The following is a 21,887-nucleotide window of genomic DNA, read 5'->3' as shown; positions in this document are numbered from 1 at the left end:
ACTCAATGACTTGCTGACTCAAATCTTCATCATATGGGATGGTCTGGTATCGGCCTAACTGAAGCAAGACTCTGTGCGGAGCATAAGGCTGGATACTCCGAAGACCCATCAACAACAAGAAACACACCCTAGCTGACATATAGATTACTTCGTTGATCGAGAGCCACCCGAATGTCCATTCGATCTTATTTGCGGTCAAGGATCTCAAATGAGCATGCCATACTTCCGCACCATCCGGAAACTCATAACCCTCTACTCATTTTTCATGTTTTTCAATGCACTCAAGGCCGGTCATACCGCAATTCAAGTAGCTAGGACGGTGGCAAAGGTGTTCCTCCATCCATATTTGTAACAATATCTTGCACCCTTCAAAGCATTTCTCTCCTTCTCGACAGAGAGTGAGAGCTCGGTAAATTTCTGCCAAGATCAGCGGCACTATAGTCCCATTTCCCTTTTTCATCATAAAGTCGGCTATCCCTACTAGCCCCATCTCTATGTTCCCGTCTTTTCTCGGGCAAACCAGGATACCCAAGAACGCCACTATGAAAGCTAATCCTCTCCGAGCTTCCCACTTGTCTTGATTTCCAGCGTGAGTAAGACCGATATCTGGTGTTTCGAAGCCACGGGGATTCCCGTAACGTCGATACAGAAAGTAGAAGGTACAAAATCCTTTGGCCAGATTTCCGTCTCGGGTGTCCCCACTGATGCTTAACAAGTCCAGAAATTTGTGGGGGGTCACTGTTCTTGGTGCTACCGGGTATTGACTACTGAGATTCCCTTCGAAACCGGCATAGCCTGCTATCTCTTCTAGCGTAGGAGTTAACTCGAAATCTGCAAAGTGGAACACATTATGGGCTGGGTCCCAAAACGGTATCAAGGCCTCAATCACATCTTTTCTGGGCTTGACCTTCAAAATCCCAATAAGACCGCCCAATGCTTTTGTCACAACTTTTCTACTATCGCCTCCTAGATCATGCCACCACATATGTAGCTCCAAAGGGATCTCTTTACGGACTGAGAAAGGTTCATTCTGATTTGTGCTCATCCTGCACATTTATTAAGGTGATTTTAATTAAAAGAACCATGACTCGTTTTGACTTAAGAGAAATGACCATTTTTCAAAATCTCCACAAAACATCCGGCCTTGCCAACACGGCCTTTCAGCACTTCAAAACGAAAATTTTAAGGCTGTGTCAGCTAACCGACCAAAACTTTTGAAAGTGGCAAAAAGTGGATGTTCTTGCAAAAACAGCCTTCCGGCGCCCTTTTAGGGACATTCGGCTATTTCTGACAAGAATGGCATCACCCTAGTTATTTTCAAATTAAAGTAAATTTTTTTGTTCTTTTGGCTACTTTCGCAAAAAGGAAGTTGGACCCGATGGGAGTTGTCTACGTATCTCACACCTTGTGGGAATCAAACTGGCATAGTTCGAGCAAATAAAACAAACTATTTTTATTTGAAAACAAGACTGTTTGGACCACTCTTTTTTTGTTTTTTATTTTCTCAAAAATTCAGCAGAGTTTCGACACTATTTGGACATTGGTTTTTTTTTCCAGAAGAGGTGATTAACTCTCTTTAACCCTCAAACTGCTATTTCTCTTTCCTCAACTTTTCCCAATATTCATAAGCCGGTCAGCATGCAAGTCCGAAGCAAATAAATGCACAAATAGCAAGTAGGATGCATCAGGATGGTCGTTTTATTTCGGGTGCACCTGTCCTAGACAGACCCAACCCCTGTGTTGAGCCTCCAAAACCAAAATGCACATGATGCAAACAAACATTCCTACTAGGGATCCGGCGTTAGGTCTTGTTATACTAGGTTCAAAACCTAGGTTTATTGTTCTAGACTTGGCTTACCCGAGCAGACAGCTCGAGCCGAGGGGGGCAGCGTACCGGGAATACAGAAGCTTCACCAGCTTTGCAACTTGTCCGAACCTCGTCCTAAATTTGGAATATGGCTCTAATAGAAAAGAAGTCACACGAAGTGCACACTTATTCATGATTTAGAAGACTCAGAGAGAAGAGGGATTTCGCAACAGTTTATATACAGTTCACGGAATATCAAAGTGGTAAAAACAATCAATTAGCACATTAGGCCCAAGTCATGTAACAAATTCAGACAATGGATAAAGCCAACTATAACAATTATTCTAAGCTCGAATTCTTGAACCCTGAACCAGAGATTCTGGGTTCGATCCCCAGCAGAGTCGCCAGAGCTGTCACACCTCCTTTTTACCTACACCCCCGGAAAGGGTATACAAGGGAGTTTTTTCCAACTTAAAGTGACAATCGAAACGGGATTATTGCAATTAAAGATTCAGAGTCACCACTTGGGAGATTTATGGTGTCCCAAGTCACCGGTTGAATCCCGAACCGAGGAAAATATGACTCTGTTTAACAGTCCGTGAAACAAAAATCCGGGTAAGGAATTCTGTTAACCTGGGAGAAGGTGTTAGGCATTCCCGAGTTCTGTGGTTCTAGCACGGTCGCTCAACTGTTATATTTGGCCTAATTATCTGATTTTAAGACATTTTTAAACCTATGTGAAAATTTTAACTTTCCATCGCTTTTATTCAATTTTAAAGAAGATTGAACGTCATTTAAAACATGTCTTTGGATCGCGCCACATGAAATGCACCCGCAATACGGAACACATTTATCCAACATTTTAGGATTTGGATTTGGGTCACATGAAATGCGCACCCGAGTTTAAGAAGGTAAAATTATTAAGTAATGTGCCTAAAAGCAACTAAAGCGTTGTTAATTCTGTGAGGGCTATGGAAATTTGCTAAATGGCACGCCTTGAATTCTAGGAATTTCAAGATTAATTGAGCGAGGGCTGTACATTTAAGATTTTTGTTTGGCACGATACACTTTGAATTTTCTAGCCAAACGTTTTTTTTAAAAAAAAATTAATCCATGAAGGGCCACATACTACTTGTGTTATAAGAGATGATTCGCCTCAGTTATTGATAAGGGCCTAATTAATCAAAATGCCAAGTGCAATCAAAGGTTTCTCTAAAGGCTTACAAGATAGGGTCGGTTATTTAAGCCAAGGGGTTTAACCCAACTCCAAATGAGCTGATAGCTTAATGAACAAGGGGCCGCACACTTTGGGCCCAAGCGTGAGCCCAAGACTTTGGGAGACAGGGCATCAGCGGAAAGAGGGATTCCTGATCGAATCCCGGTGGACCACCAGTAGCGTCTAAAAAACATTACTGGATACAACATGAGTCCAATTGGCTAACAACGGAATACCCATATATATTCACTCGACCTTAAAAATCAGCCTCCGACTACTCAATGCATGATTATGTGCAGTTTAACAATAATTTAGTTTGCAAGTAGTTGAGAGTCTGATTAAAATAACTAGCAGTAGGCAGCTTACTGTCAGACCTCCAGATTAATTAAAGGCCTGAAGATTTAAAAACAAATCAAACCAGTCTCGCTTAAGTAAAATCCAACTAACAATTGACCATTTCACAGTAGACTCAAACGTACATCAACATCAAAGAGCCCCAGTAACTCACAACCAAGAAACTAACTAAGATCCATACCTCACAGCCAAAAACATCAAAGAGTCAGCTAGTGCTATAAGGCAGGTTTACAGCTAAACAATTAAAAGAACATGATAAAGGGAAGGTCAAACTACTTTACACATTTTGACAGTTCCCCAAAGACATGAGTGACATTTGTGAACAAGACATAAATGTGGCTAAACTGAGCACTGACTTACAGCACTGTAACAGTCCAATAATCCAACATTACTTATAATACATAGGTGCAAACCCAAAGTCTAAAAAGGAAACATGCTACAAACTATATATAACTAACTACTCATAATGATTAACAAGAAAAATGTGCAGGAATCGCAAGAAGACCAATAGCCTCTGTTCGAAGGAACAAAATAGCCATTTCAGCTTGATTTCATAAAACTTCTGGTCTACATTTACTCAGGGATCAAATGTCTTTACATACCGGAAAATGTGAAGAAAACAACAGCGAGATAATCAGAGATCCAGCATCAGTAACAAACAACAGAGTGGAACTCAAATCCAATGGAACAGTGTACCAAAAACATCTCAAACCCCAGAAAATGCACTTCAGCAGACCAGATTGCAGTGTCAAATACACTTTCAAACAAGCAAACACCAAAACCTAGCCTTAATGACTAAATCTCAAGCCATTTTGAAGTCCAAACCTTCAGGAAATTGATTTAAAAGGAGAAGGATTTCAGATTCTCAAGCTACAATTCAATGGAACAGTATTTTTCCTAGAGGTTTCAGCCGTTGCAGATTTTTTCTGCTTTGGATTCTTAGCTCTCCACTCTTTTTTTTAAGTCTCTCTCTATCTCTTAGGTCTTGGGTCTCCCTTGAAAGGCAAGAAAAGTTGCCTTTATAGGCAAGTTATTAGGGCAGCATAAAAGGGATTCTTATTTGCACTTTAAACCTTTTGATATTTTAATTTTTGTTATTCAATCCCTAGCTTAAAATCAGTATTTTCAGTGAAGTCCCAAAGCCAGCTTCTAGGAAGCTTCCTTCAATCAGTTACAAGAAATTCCCCTACCTAATCTCCCTAAACTACTCTTAAAACCCCTGTCAATTACCCTAGCTTACCTCACGGGTCAAGTCTACCCAGTGAATTAAACCCAACTGAGCGGGCTCCTCTTGAAAATGGGTTAGAAATGACCCAAAGCCCAAACCAAAAATCAGAACTCCCATTGACTAACTCGAACGAGAAGCAGAAAGGAAAACAAATGAATAACTACAAAAGCCCAAAAACTAAACTAACCATTGATTTTATTTTAAGCTAAATACCAAACCAGAATTAAACTAAACTAACAAATTAACAAAATCCAACTTAAGCTAATTAACAGAACATGTCATAACCTAAAATAAAATTAAGAACACGGAGAACAACAATTAAAAACTTGAAAAGAGAAACTGAAAAACTAACAAAATGAACCCTAAATTAAGCTAAAGGGAAAGGCATGGTTCGAAACTTTTCAACAAATTCAGACGGAGGACATGCCATTCAAACCGACATAGGAGAGAAGGAGAAGAACAAGAGAAGGGACGGACAATAATGGACAGAGAAAGAAAGAAAAACTCACCCATCAACCTGAAATCGAAACTGATACTGATTTAAACCTCAAATAATTTCAAACGCCTGTTCTTTATCAAGAACAGGCGAACAACATTATTTGTGGTGAAATCAGTCTTGAGAACTCATCACGACTCAGAGAAACGACCTTGCATGCATAGGCTTAGGTTAATCTTAGATTTAAGATTCGAAGATTTCAGGCAAGTTTCGAAGGAAACAGGGTGAGGATTTGGAGTGATGGGGTAAAGGGGGTTGTAGGGTGTTATTTTGGGGTTGAACGGAGGCAGAGCCGCCACTGGAGAAACTGTGGCGGCGCTAGGGTTTCCACCTGTAAACTGAGATTCGAGAGGTTCTAGGTATATTTGAGAGAAATTGAACGGAGATTTGGGATGAGGTGGTGGAGGGGAACATTTGGTGTATGTCTGGTGGCAGTTTGTGGTGGCTCCGCCACCGGCGGTGGAGGGTTTGGGGGCGGCTAGCTAGGGTTTCCGGGTCTCTGGAATGAGGTGTGTGAGAGAGACGAGAAATGAGGGAGGGGGGCTGGTTCGGACACTTAAATATAGAGAATAAACTAGTTCTGGACCGTTTGATCAACTGAGATCAACGGTCCAGATTAGAATTAACCAAAACGGGGTCGTTTGGTCACAGTATGGGCGGACCGGGTAGAGGCGGGTTTGGGCTCAGTTTTTGGAACGGGTATAGGAGGAAATAACGTTGGGCCTGAGTGTTTGGACTTAAAGAGTAGCCCAATTCTATCTTATTTCCCATTTTCATTTTAAGACAAATTATCCAAAATTCCTTTTCTTTTCTCCTTTCTTTTTCTTCTTTTTTTTCAATTCATTTTTCTTCGAAATTCTTTTTCTTTTTTCAAAATTAAATCCTAAAACTAATTATCCTACCAAATTAAATTAATTAACCCTAATAGTTATTACTACAAATAATTAAAAACCAAATTAAAGGAAGAACTACAAAAATTCAAACTTAAAATTAAAAGTGCAAAATAAACTATTTTTTGTGATTTTTTTCCATTTTTATAAAATAACTAATTTGTCACTTAATCCTAAAATATAAAATTAAATCCTAAATTTTTTTATTAATTAAATAAAATAAACACGCACAGACAAATGCAAACAATAACAAACAAAAATCTACGAAATTGCAAACAAATGGAAAAATTATTTTGTTTTGAATTTATGGGAGTAATTCATACAGGCAAAAATCACGTGCTCACATTACTAACACAAGCTAATTCCATAACTCAATACCTTTGATCTTAATAAACTAATAAATACTAAATCATGGAGAACTAACCGTTACCAATTCTAAACCTCTTTACAAACTCCAAAACAATAACCTTGAAAAATAACTTCCATGTAATCTTTAATATTACTAAAGTTTTCTAATCCAGGTATCAAGAGGAATATTTCTAATGAGAGTCGGACAAAGCTCAATAATGAACCTAATAGGCATTCAAAATAACTCTATGGCTACGTTCATATCCAAACAGTGGCAAATGAGACTCCAGAACTTAAACCTTAACGCAAAGATAGAATCTTTTAGGGTTTTCATACACAAACTACTTATTAAACATAAAGGCCATCAAGAGTTTAACAACAAAGCAATCCTCAACTCCATAATCTAATATAGATAAAGTTACCGAAAATAATCACAAGATCTTCTACATGTCTATTATTGATACATGAAAGAAAACAAATTCATAAGCCGACATTCTGATGGATTCGAACACTTGAACACTTATTCCAGTTAACTTGAGGGATATTTAAAGCAGTCCGTACAGAATATTTTCAAAAGCTCAAAATACACTGAAGAACTCAAATTGCTTCACTTGCATTCATTCTTGATCAAAGATTTCAGTATATTAAAGGAATTACCTGGATAGCAGAAAAATATCAGCAATGGATGAACTAAAAATCAGTAGCGGTGACAGCAACAAACAGCGAGAGGGACAACAACAAACAAACGAAAAAAGAACCAGATAAACCAACCCGAATAGACCTTGAAGCTCAACAAACTTTCAGGGAAGGAAAACCCAAAAACTAAACTTCAAGGACCTTTGTTCTTTCCAGTATTTTAGTTTCAGAAAACTCCCTCAAAAAGCTCTTAAACTCTCTCTTTTTTAATGCTCAAAGTCTTTCTCATGTATATAGACTTAAAAAGCTCTTAAACTCTCTCTTTTTTTGTGCTCAAAGTCCTTCTCATGTATATAGACTTAAAAAGCTCTTAAACTCTCTCTCTTTTTTTTGTGCTCAAAGTCTTTCTCATGTATATAGTGTGTGTCCTTAGTGTGAAAGAATGACCTCTTTAATTAGGAAAAATAAGTCCTTTTGGACAGATTTTGATTTATCAAAAATCTGTCCAAAAGGACTAACTTTTGTGTGCCAAAACAGTCATCTTTTCACCAAATTCTGACACACAGCAGAGCATTTGCATTTCCAGCATGTTTAAATAGTAAAATACCCAACAAACACGTACTTTAAACTCAAGTATTTAGCTTTTATCTATACATGACTGGAATTCAGCTTATACACTCAAACTCCAACCAAATATGAACTAGCAAAGTAGAAACAAGACTCAAAATGCAATCGAACTAAGTATTCAAACAAACTAGATTAGAATGAATTCGATTTGTGCAAACTAACATGGAGCAACAACTGAATTTCACAAGCTAATGCTTTGAAACAGAAATTAAACGAATATCGCTAAACTATCACGATTAATAACAACTAAATATACGACTAACTATATAAACAATTCAACTAATCTTTTGATTTTTCATGAAATTAACATAAAGACTTAACTATTCGACCGACTAGGTCGAAGAACTGAAAATTCAGACTTAACAACTCTATACAAAATAGTCGACCGACTAGGTCGAAGAACCAAAAATCAGAACTAACAGACAAACAAAAAATAGTCGACCGGCTAGGCCAAAGAACTGAAAGTTCAAAATTAACAAATCCACACAAAATAGTCGACCGGCTAGGTCAAAGAACCAAAAATCAGAACTAACAGACAATAACGAACTACTCGACCGGCTAGGTTGAAGAACTGAAATTCACATTTATAAAGTAAAATGTAATTAAAAATTAATACTCATTGCACATAAATAACAGAAACATTAATAAAGATTACACCTTTAAAACTAATACTAATTGCAAAAGTGAAAAATCAGAAAAGACAAAATAGAAGTTCAATCGAGGGTATTTGACACTATTCGAGCCATGAGAAAATGTCGGAGATACCAAATGGTGGCTGTCCGACCTTGGAGCGTATGTTTCTTTTTGGCAGACGCTAAATCAATATATTCTGGCGTCTTGCCAAAAGGAAACAAATACCTTTGGGTCGAAAAATAAAATTAAATGGAGAAGCAGTAGCGTTGGAAGAGGTGGCGGGCAGTGGTGGATGGTAGAATTCCAGTCGCCGGAGTTTGGACTTGAAACTAACACAAAGAGATAGAACCAAGCAAGACATACATATATATATATATATATATATATATATATATATATATATATATATATGAAAGTCTTATGTGAAAATGGGTCGTGGAACTTCATCAATTTGGGGAAAAAGAGGCTAGGAAGTTTTTCGGATTTTGGTAGATTTATGGAGATTTGGAGGATATGAGGCTTGGATTTATGGAGAGGAGGTTGAGAAGAAGAAATGGTAAAATTTTGGCATGGTTTGGAGGTTGGCCGCCGCCGGTGGCGAATTCCAGCGGGCGCCGCCGCCATGGATGGCCTGCGGAGAGGAATGGAGAGAGTGAGGAGAGGAGTTTAGGGTTTGGGTTGGGTGTGTAAATGAGGGCCAAAAATCTGAATTTAGGACCTTTAATACCTTTAAGGATATTGAATAAAGGCCATTGGATCAGAGTATAATTGAGGGCTGAGATTTGGTCTTAGCTTCACTTAATGAAACAACAAAACTACGTCGTTTTATCCCTCTCCTAGCAGCCACTTAATTGGCATTAAAATTGAACTCTTAGCCACCTAAACATTTCAATTTTAACTATTTCCCTTTAATTCTATCTTATTAAACTATAATCTAATTAACCTAAATACCAACTAATAAAATCTAATAAAATTTATTAGCTAACAATTGAATTAATTATATGAGAAATTAATTTGATTAACTTACCATATAATTAGTCAATTAAAAGAGCACACACACAAAAATACAATATATTTTTTTGGTATTTTTGTGATAAGAAAAATTGCAATAAAAAAATAAGTAAAAATTGAGAAAGAAAAAGAAATGAATAAAGCAACGAAACACTTATAAATTTAGGAGATGTTAAAGTAGTACAAAAATTAGGTATTCACATGTGGTATTGAATTCTCCCATATATAAAAATATAGTAGTTCGGTGCACTAAGCTCATGCTATATGCAGGGTCCGGGGAAGGGTCGGACCATAAGGGTCTATTGTACGCAACATTACCCTGCATTTCTGCAAGAGGCTGTTTCCATGCGCTCGAACCCGTGACCTCCTGGTCACATGGCAACAACTTTACCAATTACGCCAAGGCTCCCCTTCCGTGTATAAAAATATAGCATTAGTAAAAATGATAAAAGGGTCGAGCCTATTATCCATCGTGTTTTAAACCTTACGACACTTGTCTCGAGGATTTCTTAGTTAAAAATGATGAGACAAAAGAACTTATTTTCTGATATGTGGATCAATCAAATGTGACGAAAAAGAATAACTAATTTAGAGATTTGGGTTGAAATTAGAAAGTAAAATATTAAAAAAATATGAAAAAGATTATAAATAAAGAAAGAAAAATAGAATTGATGAGAAGTTAAATATATTATTTAATTTACCGAGAGAAAAGTTTTATCCTATTAACTCGTTCAATCCTATCTCTACTAAATTTTTAAAAAATATTAAAATTTAAAATATTTTATTCATAATTGTATAATATATATATTATAATGATACAATAATATTTTCTATTTTCGGGCCTTAAATATTTGGGAGCCTAATGCAAGAGTTTTACTTGCCTTACCCTAGAGCCGTCCTTGTTTAAATAAATTAAATAATTAATCTTAACATTTTGTGATTGCACTCACGTTCTAGGCTAATAATCATAACTCCGTTCACTATTTTCTCCTCATTTGCTATTCACAAAAGGGGCGGACGATTAATATATCTGTATAAATTTACTAAGTTTTTTTATCTAAATAATAATGTATGACTCCAAAGTAATACTCGAGCATTCGTAATCGTAACGTAGGTCCGTCGCTGATTCACGAGCTTAAACTATACAAAAATTCGATAATTTCTTACTTCTTTGGGGGGAAAAGAACGTTTATCCTCTTCTTCTTCCTTTTATGGGACGTGAGGGTGGGGCAGTGAAAAATTAATTTAAACATTAAGTGAACAAATTAAAAGACAAAAATTAGCAGTAATAGAACTATAAGCAGGAAAAAAAACAATACATAGAAAAAAAGTTATCAATACACTTTTTCATCTTTGCAAAAATCAAATAAAAACATTAATTTATAAATAGTTTTCATAAACTAATTACTAATTCTACAAAAGACAAAAATCAACAGTAGTACCACTCTTGGGTAAAAAAGGGTTGGGGCCGGGGGGGGGGGGGGGGGACAGTAGTACCGATCACGAGATACAATTTGGTGTGGGGGTTGTTGGAAAGTGAAAACAATTTTAATCAGAAACTAAAACATCATCTCATGTCGAACATAGTCCATACAATACTCCAAAGTGCAAACCTTAGCTTGTAACCTGCAATTTCAGAATAATTTATGACTAAAATGAGCTTAACCGCCTTTCTAAATATATATAATAAATAAACCTAAATTAAATATGAATTATTTTCGTTTACTAGTCAACAACAGCTAAAACAATAACTCACATTGCTAGAAAATACAATCAAAATATTTGTCCTAGCTAATCTCCCAGAGCCTTGAGTTTCAAAACTACAATACTCTTCTGTCAAGAGGATTCAACGATTTAGACATAAATAATTAAAATAAATTCATTTACCCATGTCACAGTAGATTTTTCTGATAAAAGATATTTAATTGAACTTTCTTTGGACCATGTAGCTACACCTCTTCATGTGTTGCATCAAATCGAGGTACAACACTATCAATCCATACTAAATGTTTCTACATAAACCAAAACGTATTTATGATGCAAGCTAGTGTGCGTCTTAATAGTCAATGAAGCGGGAGAAAAATCAGGAGGCCTCAAGATCTAATTCTTGGTGAGCAAAGTTTCTGATATCATACTAGTAAGAGGTAGCAGATATCCACTGAAAAAGTCAGTACACGTAAACCGGCCCCAATACCACTAATATAAAAAAAAAAATGCGAGCTAGAGATATATAAAGGTTAAAGGGGTAGTACAAGAAATTGCATACTTAACTCAAAAAGTCTACAAAGAGCAAGTGTAGCCAGGAGGTGGAGTCTTGCCACAAGTTAGAAGGAGTTGAAGTGCCAAAGGGACATAAAGATTAAGATTTAGAAGCTTAAGCTTAAGAGTTGTACAAAGACAAACTGCAGCTTCAATTTCCACAAGCCCTTGAATAATTGGACAACATTCATTAATAACAGGATTACCAATCCCAATATGAACTAGCCCACCAAGAAGATCAACACAAGCTCCAAGTTTAAGTGTATCAATAGGGCAAGTAGTAGTCTCTTTTGGTGGTGATGGAATATTATTAATAGGTGGAATATTGGGAGTAGTTTTGGGTTTCTTGTGTTTTTTGCAATGGTTACAACCAAGAATGGGAGTGATTGAAGAAATTATGAGAAGTATAGAGATGAAAAGAAGAGATGTTTTTTTGGAGAAATCCATTTTTTTTTTCAAGTGAGGAAAGGGGATAGGGTTGAGATATTGGTACAAATGTTAGATGTTATATAGAATGAAATGATTTGAGATAAGTGGTGAAAACAAACAAAACTCCTAAAACTTTGCACGTGAACAAGGGGGTCTAATATGGTCATGCCAAGTTTTGTCTACTACATGGCAAATATAATATGCTTCTATCAATATTACAATTACTTCCACTCATAGCCGAATTCATAGTCAATCGGTCGAGATGATATTATTATTATACTAATTTAGTTTTATCTTTTCTTTATATATATATATATATATATATATATATATATATATATATATATATATATATAGGAATCTAAATTACATTTAATTTTAGTCCTTTTTATGCATCAATCATGATAATCCATACCATCACTCATTGTAAAGAATCATTATTAATTTTGTGGAGTTTAAATACACTATCTTCTTATACTAAGAGCGCTTAGGGGAGCTTAATGCACTGAACTGCCTTATTTTATTTTATTTGCTGATATATGTGACATGGGTATGAGTTTAACCTTTGCATTGTATCAATAGTTCGACCCGCATGGAAAGTAGAGTAAATAAACTTTGAAGGCAAAAATAGAAGATAAGAAGGAGTAAAGTTACTCCTCTATATGCTTAACAACAGTAATTTTAGAGCATATCTAGTGTAAGTACGTAATTTTTGATCCGAGCAACTTTTAAAAAGTAGTATTTTTAAAGAAATATTAGGATATTTATTTGGGTTTATTTCTATAGGAATTTACTTTATTATTAATTTTAATTCTATTTTTAAGGCACAAAAACTAAAAATATATATATGTATATATATATATATATATAGTTTCATGTTTTACCTTATTTCTATTTAATTTAGGTTATTAATATTTTATAGCCATATCTTTTGTTTTTACCATGATTTTTTACTTTTATTTTGAATATAATAATTTATATAAAATTGATATTTTAAAAAAAATGGTTTCATAGTATGATATATATTTTATTTAATTAATGGGAATTAGTTTTATTTTTTATATATAGTTAAGAAATTGGGTTTGTTAGTCAATGAACCTTATGAATTAAAGAAGTCCCAAATTTTGGCCCAATTTCGGCCAAGACAAGGCCCAAATCTGGGCAACCCAATTCCCCCTTGCAATGTAGCCCCATATCCACCGACCCAACATTTTGACCCCCAACCCGTCTGCCTATTCGCCCCATTTTCCCCCTCTAATCTTGGCCTTCCATTAACTTTGATCCAATAGACCCAATTAATCCCCACATCCATATAAAATCTTACTTTTAACCAAACCCTAAACCTAAAATACACAACACCAAGCGGCGCCCCCCTCCCATGCTCTTACCGTTTCCAGCTCGTGCCAAACTCGCCGGGAAACTCAAAAAAAAACCGGCGAGTTCACTCAGCCGAGTGCCATGGTCCCCCCTCTCGTCTTCTCCTTCTTCCACGTCATCCCTTCCGCACCAAATCTCATCATTTTAATCTGATTCATGCGGATTCCTTCTTTTATTTCTTTTGTTTAAACAAAAATCCGGACCCTTGAATAAATCGGGGAAGAATGGGAATCGTTGGATGAAATTTTTGTCCAAAAATCTCCATTTTTCCTATTTTTATTTGTGAAAGGGATTTTCGGATTTTATCTGGTGGTCCCACATGCTTTCTTGGAGAAAACGGAGGAGGAAGCTTCGAGAGGGAGCTATATATTTGATGTTTTTCGGACAGAAAAGGGAGAGAAAAATTTGGAGAATTTCTTGACAAAAAGAGCTAGGGTTTTTCGAATTTTTGGTTGTTCCGTAAATTTCAATTCATTCAAAAATTGGAGTTTTCTTTTAGTGTTCTTTGATTCTGTTTTGTTTCGTTTTTCATATATAAAAAAGAACAAAAATTAGTTTCTTCTGATTCGGATTTTACATCAAAGTGAGAAAAATACAAAAAAAGAGTCAGTTTCTTCTTTTGGATTCTTGTTCGAAATGGAGTTTAGCTGAGGTTCGAGGTTCGATATCAGTCACCAATCTGAAGTTCCGTCTGAGCTCCTGTCCGATTCATTTGCTTGTTTCTTCGTTGGAATTATGGGAATTGAAGTCGAGCTTCCGTTGAATCATATATTGTTACTTAAAGAGGAGTTCAACTTTACAGGTTCATTCCCGCGTCCCTCTTCTTTATTTGAATTTGTTTGGAATAGATTGAAATGTTTAAGAATCATAACAAATGGATTAAATAAGCAGTGATTTCGAAGATTGTATTTAACTTCCCTTTGATTCGAGTCTACGTTCTGTGTCGATTGTATGTGCGTTGAATTTTTCTGGTGAAACCTCCTAGATGATAAACGAGCATGAACTGTTCGGATCCCTGTTTGGTTCAGTCAGATTGATATTTGAAGTGTTAGAACCAATCCCGATGAAACTGTGTATTCATCGTGTCGAGCGGAAGTTGATTTGTCATTGTTTTTGCTTATGATTAAGTAGTTGAAGGCCTTCAGCCATTAGAGTAGTATGTTCTTTGACTTCATCTCTGTTTAAGGTTTGGAGTTCCGAGTTTGGATTTTCATACTCTTTGAAACATGCTTACAAATAAAACCATGCCTTCCAGCTATCCTTATCTGAAACGGAATCACACTTTCTCACATGTGTTGAACTAGAATTTCTCTGTTGTTTCCATGACTAGACAGAATAGTTCAGTTCGCTTGGATTTGTGAGTTGTTTTCCCATATAGTCAGTTCGATCATGAGTTAGTAAATCAAATAGTGTGCATTTTGGAGAAGGGTGTGGCATTAATCAACTGGTATTAGACTGCTGATTGCTCTTAATCTCCTGTGTTGCAAACTAAGTTTGGATTAGTTTACTTTCATCATGGTCAATCTTGGCATGTTAAGTGTTTGATTACCAGAACTATAGTTTGTGTCCGCATCAACAGTTTGCATAATTATTCAGTTTATCTGCTCAAATGTGTGCTAGTATACATGAACTTTTCATAATAACGGGCTTGATCTAATGGGCGTTAGGTATTTATTGTATGATTGTTTTCTTATGCAATGAAAAAGGGCATTGTTTTCCAGTGTCGAATGCATTTTTGAGTTTATAGTGGGAATTAGAATAGTAATTAAATAGGTAAACATGTGCTTATGTGATTTTATTGGTAACGGGTAATTGTTTGTGAAGAGAGGGAAATATGCAATTATTTGGTCTCCAAAGGGATGGTGAGGTGGACATGACTGTTCTTGTCATGCTTCAATTCATTTTCCTTACTATATTTTTCCTCTCCATGAGCATTGGATGTTATTTGTTATTTCACTGATTGGTTGTTGGATATGAAATTGTTTGGATGATTGTTGGGCCGTGGGAGTATGGAAAGACCGAAGCCCATTAACGATTAATTTGTCTCCATGCTTTAAGTGTCGTGCTCAGTCTAATAAAAACGAAAAGTTAAAAAGGGAATGAACATGAACTTAACTTTATATATTTAGTTTCTATTTGTTTTGATTTTATTATATTGCCCGCTAGGAGCATGTTAGGCTGTCATCATTTGGGTAGGCAAGCTTTAGGATTTGTATTGGTTTCGAGGTGAGAGGTCATTCCCTTAGTTAAATTTATCCGGGGAATGCCCTGAAGGATTTGTACATATTTTATTACGGGGAATACCCCGTAGTATTCTGTAACTGGAGGCCGAAGGCGAACTCATAGTACTTTTATTTCTATTTCACTTTTGTTTTTATCTTTCTTTTATTATATGGGAACGACCTCGAGCCTCTTGTGTGTTTGTTTTTCTTTTCTGTGTTTGTTTAAGCTCAATTCGAATATTTTAAAAGCCAACTTGATCATGTACACAACCGTACTAGCTACGGGACTCGGGGAGTGCTTAACACCTTCTCCCCGAGTCAAATGAATCCCCTTACCCTAATCTCTGGTGCGGACTTAGTTTTAGAGTCTGAAATGTTTTAAAAGGAAAAGTCATTTTAAAAGAAAAACGGTAACCTGGCACACCGAAATCAAAGTCAGGTAGTGACTCTGAGTTATTTCCTTTTGAACACAATTTTGTCACTTTTTAATTAAAAACTCTTTTGAGCTTTACTAAATCTTTTTATTTATTTAAGATGGTTTAGTGAAGTTTGGTTAAAAAGGGGTGTGACATCTCTGGCGACTCTGCTGGGGAACTGCAGATTCGAGCTAGTATTTGATCTTGTTGGTTTTTAGGATATTCAGTTGAGGTTTTTATGTGTTTTGTTTGCTTTTTTATTTTGTTTATATCGTTTTTATTTGCTAGTTGCTTATTTGTTTACAGTTTTTCCTTAATGTGTTACTGCTTTATAAACTGTCATCATGTGCATAACCATGGGTCTTCTTTCTGCAACAAATCTCGGAGTACGCGTCGCGTGCACGAACTCTTTGTTGAGTCACCCTCAATTTAGGAGGGGGGGCCGTCAAACGTATGGAGTGAGTGGAAAGCTTGAGCAGCCACTATCGACCATACGCTCCCCCGAATTGCCTTGTTAGTGAACCCCAGACTTAGGTCAGCCTTTAGGTCATTTTTATTTGCATCATGTCATTTAGACCTAACAGGGCTCGGTCTCAGGTACCATGTCCCTTTGTAGGAAGCCTATCCAAATTTTGTCAAAATGGGCCCGTGGCCCAAAAAGACATTCAATCATCCCTATGTGATACATGTTGCATCTTTAAGGGTAAAAAGGTCATTTGGCGGACCGATGCTTGGGAAAGAAGGGTGAAAGACGAAGCAAGTAGGGTCCAGTTATATTTTTCTTTCACTACTTTTTTTTTTAAAAAAAATGAAAATGAAAAATCCAAAAAAGATTTTACATTTTCCCATTATTTTCCAAAAAATTCAAAAAAAAAGAAAAGAAAAAAAAAGAAAATCCAAAAGATTTTACATTTTCCATCATTTTCCAAAAATTCAAAAAAAAGGAGTAAATAAAATCCAAAAAGAGTTTACATTTTCCATCATTTCTTAAAAAGACAAAAAAATATGGTTTTTTCAAATTAGTTGCATTTTTTTAAAAAAGGCTTTCTCCCATGACCAATCTTCCCGAACTACGCGAACCTGATTCTCGTCTTCTGGAGCGGGATACGTAGGCAACCCACATAGGGTCCGGTCTTCCTATTAGGTCCTAGGTTCTTGGCTTCCGAGGTCATAGCCAAATCTTGCATGTATAGCCATATTTGGCCACATTGGCCGTTTTTGCAAAAATAGAAGTGTTTTCTCAAAGTAGTTTGTTATTTCTTATCTTAGGATCTTGAGTCTACAATAAAGTGTCCTCTTAATTCTAAAGGTTCATTCCTGTCAAATTTGCTTGTCTAGCCACTTTTGGCCATGTCGGCCATTCTTGCAAAATAAGGTTATCTTCGCAAGAGTGGCTCAATTACCCATGTCTTAGGATCTTAAATTTATAACTCAGTGTCATATCACTTTAAGGTCCATCCACGTCGTGTTTGCGTCCCTAGCCACATTTGGCCACATCGGCCATTTTTGCAAAAAAAAGGTCTATTTCTGCAAAGTAATTTTTAAGACCACGATTGTCGGGATATTAGAGTCATGTAAGCTTTAAATGGAGTATTTCTCATGCATTAGGGGTCAACTTTGTCAAGTTTGCGCTAATAGCCACTTTCAGCCACTTAGGCCATTTTGCAAATATAGACAAGTTGTGTCCTGCATTTGTCGACTAGGAAATGTGGTGGGGTCACGTAGTGTACCGAGGTGCTAACCATGTTTGCTTCATTCAGGTATGGACCCACTGATTCGATCCAAAGTGTTGATGGTAGTAAAGATTCCTAGGAAGTTGATCAAGTGGTGGAAAATGTTTTCATCGTTAGAGCAGCATGAGTTAATGCAGAGATTGGGCACCCTAACTTCCCTTCTTGATATCACACCCCACCCAGACTTAGTGGAGGCGATGCTGACTTATTGGGATCCGCAAAAGTTGATTTTCAGATTTGGAGAGTGTGAGATGACTCCTACCTTGGCGGAAATCTCTGGTCTCACTCGTTTAAGCTATATAGGCAAGGACATGATACTTCCCCGAGACCACTCTAGGACAAGATTCCTCAGCGACCTAGGCCTGAAAGATAATAAGCATTTAAAATGTCTCGAGCAGTTCTGGATATCCTTGGATTATTTGTTTGCTAGATTTGGACCACAGGATAGTTTTGATATCTTTTGGGATGAGTTCTGCACAACCAAGGCAAAGTGGCAAAGACGTCGCCTCGAAGCTTTCAGCCTTACTTTGTTGGGATTATTGGTTTTTCCATTAGATGAGAGGCACATTAGTACCCGTCTATAGTCAGTGGTAATGGTACTATTTCATGAGAAGCAACGCAAAACCGTTACCGTTGTGCCGATGATCTTAGCAGAGTTGTACCGAGCCCTGAGTAAGGTTAGGGGAGGTGTCAGATATTTTGAGGGAAGTAACCTTTTGCTACAGTTGTGGATGATGGAGCATTTGCACACCGCTTCCTTACTTTGTCCCATCGACCGTGCCTTGAGGGATCGGGTGGTATACATCGAACGCAGGATGAAATCTCCTAAGTTTACGTACCCAGTAGGCGTCACGGCTTGGATTGAGTTCCTTGGTTTGAGGACAAATGGGAATGTTTTTTGGGCTTACCTTTGGCTACCTTTGGATGATATCTTGGTAGGGTGCCTCATGCAGCCTTTCCTGATGCTGATAAGACTCAAGTGTGTCAGGTCGTACACTCCCGTTAGGGTAATGCGGCAATTGGGCAGAAGACAAGAGGAGCCTCCAACTTTGAACCTTCGAAGGCACATCATAAATTTTAGCAAAAAGGCGGCTGATAAAATCAAGTATGTGCAATACTGGAATAATGCAAAGAGGATGAAGAAAAATACATTAGTAGAGGACGTTGGCAAGCCCGAGTGTATTCAGGAGTACTTGATTTGGTTACAGTCCGTCCCGCCAGGGGTCAGCATCTCATTGCCAGCCCAACTCAGGGGTCGGGCAGTTCAGACAAATGATTTTGGGGAGGCATCGGACCAAGATCCTTGGGATAAGCTTGAGTTGATAAAGTCTCAGTTAGCGGGATTGGCAGCAAACGTGGAGCAGCATAGCCAGTATTTGTTTAGGGTCGGCCTTCAGGATGCGGGGGCACACGCCAGGGCCTTTATTCCCAGCATCGGTGTTTCTTTACTAGGCATGTTACAGAGTTTGAGCATGATGGACAGCCCAGGACCATCCCGGTCAGGACAGTCGCATTCAGGAGCAGCTTGAGGAGTCATTCTATTTAGGTGTTTTGAGATTGTCTTATGTTGTTTTTACTTTCGTGTCTTGTCTAGAAGTACCGAGTCCTTTAGGTAATGTCAGAGTCTGTCGTAGTGTAGTTGAGTCTGTCATGTCTTTTATTATCATATTTCCCTTTGTATTTTAATATCGAAAAGTTTTAAATGAAAAATCCCAAAAAGATTTTGTTTTCAATTTATTTTCCACCACTTCTCCTGAACTACGCTTGGTCTGATTCATGAGGGACATGATACGTAGGCAACCTACATCGGGTTCGATCAAATCATTTTTGGTTCAAAATAAAAGGAGAAAGAAAAAGAAAAGAGTGATAAGAGGTGTTGGGAAGAAAGAGAAGAAAGGATTGAAATGAGCAAATTGGGATGATGCCATATGACCCTGCGACCCTCAAAGCCATTTTAGAACCGTTGATTGTTGCTAGGTGCATTGCACGTAATGTGATATTATTATTTGATAAATGCTCTAATGCTAACATGGTGGTTTTGTGTTGTTGTCCTTTGTTATCTCTATTAAGTTTCAAGAAGGTGGTTAGTTTGTTGGCATCCTGGCAAGTCATCCATACAACACCCGATCAAAGCGTCAAACAATCATGGTTAGCAAGGAAACAGACACTGGAGTTGTAGACCCACCAAGGGAGATTGTTGAGTCGGAATCGGAACTGCAAGAGGAGGTCCGGAGGTTGAAGCGTCAGATGGCAGAAATGTATCAAGCCTGGATTAAGGGACATCCTCCACCCTCGTTCCCTACCAACTACACAGAAAACCCTGCTTCCATTCCACCACTCTCTCAATCCCAGATGCCCAATACCATTGATCTTTCCCCACAACACGCACCTGTCTTTACCCCTTACCACAACTACCCCGACACTTCAGCCCAAACTGTTCATGCTCCGCCAACCAAAACAACCTCATACCCTGCTCCGACATCTGTTCCTATTTTTGTACCCCCTCCACAAGCTACCCTCCACCGATCCTCCAGTAAGCCTGTGTTCCCCGCTACAGATGCCCACTACTATGCACCGGAGCCCACCTTCAAAGTCCCAGATCCTTACTCTTACAATCCCCAATTTGAACCTCATGTTGAAACTGACAAACTGCCCAAGAACGCAGAGCAAGAAGAGATGTTTAGGAAGGTAAAGAGTCTGGAGCAATCATTGAGAAATATGCAAGGGTTGGGAAACCAAGTGAGTGTAGCCTATAAGGATTTGTGTTTGTTCCCCGACGTCCAATTGTCTGCCGGGTTCAAGATGCCCAAGTTTGACTTGTATGACGGACATGGGGATCCTGTAGCTCATCTGAGAGGTTATTGTAGTAAAATGAGAGACGCCGGGGGAAAAGATGAATTACTGATGGCATACTTCAGCCAAAGTCTGAGTGGGGCAACTTTAGAATGGTACACCCGCCAGGACGCCAGTAGGTGGTACTCCTGGGACGGTATGGCTCAGGCCTTCGCCCAGCACTTTCAGTACAATATAGACATTGTTCCAGACCGCCTATCTCTGACCAAGATGGAAAAGAAACCCAGTGAAAGCTTTAGAGAATATGGGCTCCTATGGAGGGAGCAAGCTGCACGAGGCAATCCTCCGATGGAAGAGGACGAGATGGTTAAATACTTTCTTCAAGCCCTAGAGCCCACTTACTATGGCCACTTGATCTCAGCCATTGGTAAGTCTTTCAATGATGTGGTGAAGATGGGAGAAATGGTGGAAGAGGGGCTCAAATCGAGTAAGATCATGAGCTATTCTGCTATAAAAGCAACCACCCAGGCAATCCAGAGTGGTACCGGAAGTTTGCTAGGCAAGAAGAAGAAGGAAGATGTTGCTATGTTTGTCTCCGGATCATGGCATGGCCAGAGGGGTTCACCTCATCAGTACATCCATCCTCGACCCCGACCCCAAGCCTACGCCCAAGCTCCATATAATCCACCTCAATATTACTTTCCCCGCAAAACCCCCAATACTCAGCCAGGTCATCCCAATACCTTGTTCACCACGCACAGTCATATGCTCAACCCCCTCCTTACCCGCAATGGCGTGCTCCAGCTTCGCAGAATATCTACCCAGCTCCACAAAATACCTATCCACCCCCACAACCCTATCAAAACCCCATTGGTTCAAATTTTCGATCAAGGCCAGAGTATACGAGAGAGAGGCAGCAGCGGAAACAAACTTTTACCCCGCTTGGAGAGTGCTATGCTAGTCTGTTTCAAAGATTAAGGCAGTTGGACATCTTGAGGCCGATTGAGTCAAAGATACCAAATCCCCCTCCAAAAAAACCTCGATTATTCCCTAAGATGCGCTTATTGTTCTGATGCTCTAGGGCATGACATAGAGAAGTGTTGGCATTCGAAACGGGCAATCCAAGAGCTCATTGATACAAACTAAATTGTAGTCCAAAGCCCAGATGTGCCAAACATCAACCAAAACCCTTTGCTAGACCATGCAGAGATGCACATGATTGAAATAGTTCACAAGGATGGGGAGCCCAAAATGTCTTCTAAGTCCGTCATGATGATTCGGGCCAGTGAAAGCAATTTGGTTAAAGCTCCAGACTCTACCAAAGCAACGCCCTTGACAGTTGAAGGGATGACAAAAAAGCCTAGCTCACTCAATTCAAAACCACCAGTGTTGGTCGTGAAAGGGCTGTCGAA

General features: G+C 38.0%; 1 protein-coding gene and 1 long non-coding RNA gene across 2 annotated transcripts; both read right to left on the bottom strand.

Moving 5' to 3' along the window:
- Window positions 1-10,546: 10,546 nt before the first annotated feature.
- On the bottom strand, window positions 10,547-11,515 carry LOC138882231 (uncharacterized). Its single transcript, XR_011403701.1, has 2 exons — window positions 11,003-11,515; window positions 10,547-10,872 (listed from the first exon to the last, which is right to left on the bottom strand). It is a non-coding gene; the product is annotated as an uncharacterized lncRNA (long non-coding RNA).
- Window positions 11,516-11,526: 11 nt separating this feature from the next.
- On the bottom strand, window positions 11,527-11,952 carry LOC104233871 (36.4 kDa proline-rich protein-like). The gene has a single exon (XM_009787332.2). The coding sequence runs from the start codon at window positions 11,950-11,952 to the stop codon at window positions 11,527-11,529; it is 426 nt and encodes a 141-aa protein (XP_009785634.1).
- Between the last annotated feature and the right edge of the window lie 9,935 nt (window positions 11,953-21,887).

Source organism: Nicotiana sylvestris, chromosome 11 (assembly GCF_000393655.2).
Source record: "Nicotiana sylvestris chromosome 11, ASM39365v2, whole genome shotgun sequence".
Lineage (NCBI taxonomy): Eukaryota > Viridiplantae > Streptophyta > Magnoliopsida > Solanales > Solanaceae > Nicotiana > Nicotiana sylvestris.
This window is presented reverse-complemented; position numbering and strand designations above follow the sequence as displayed.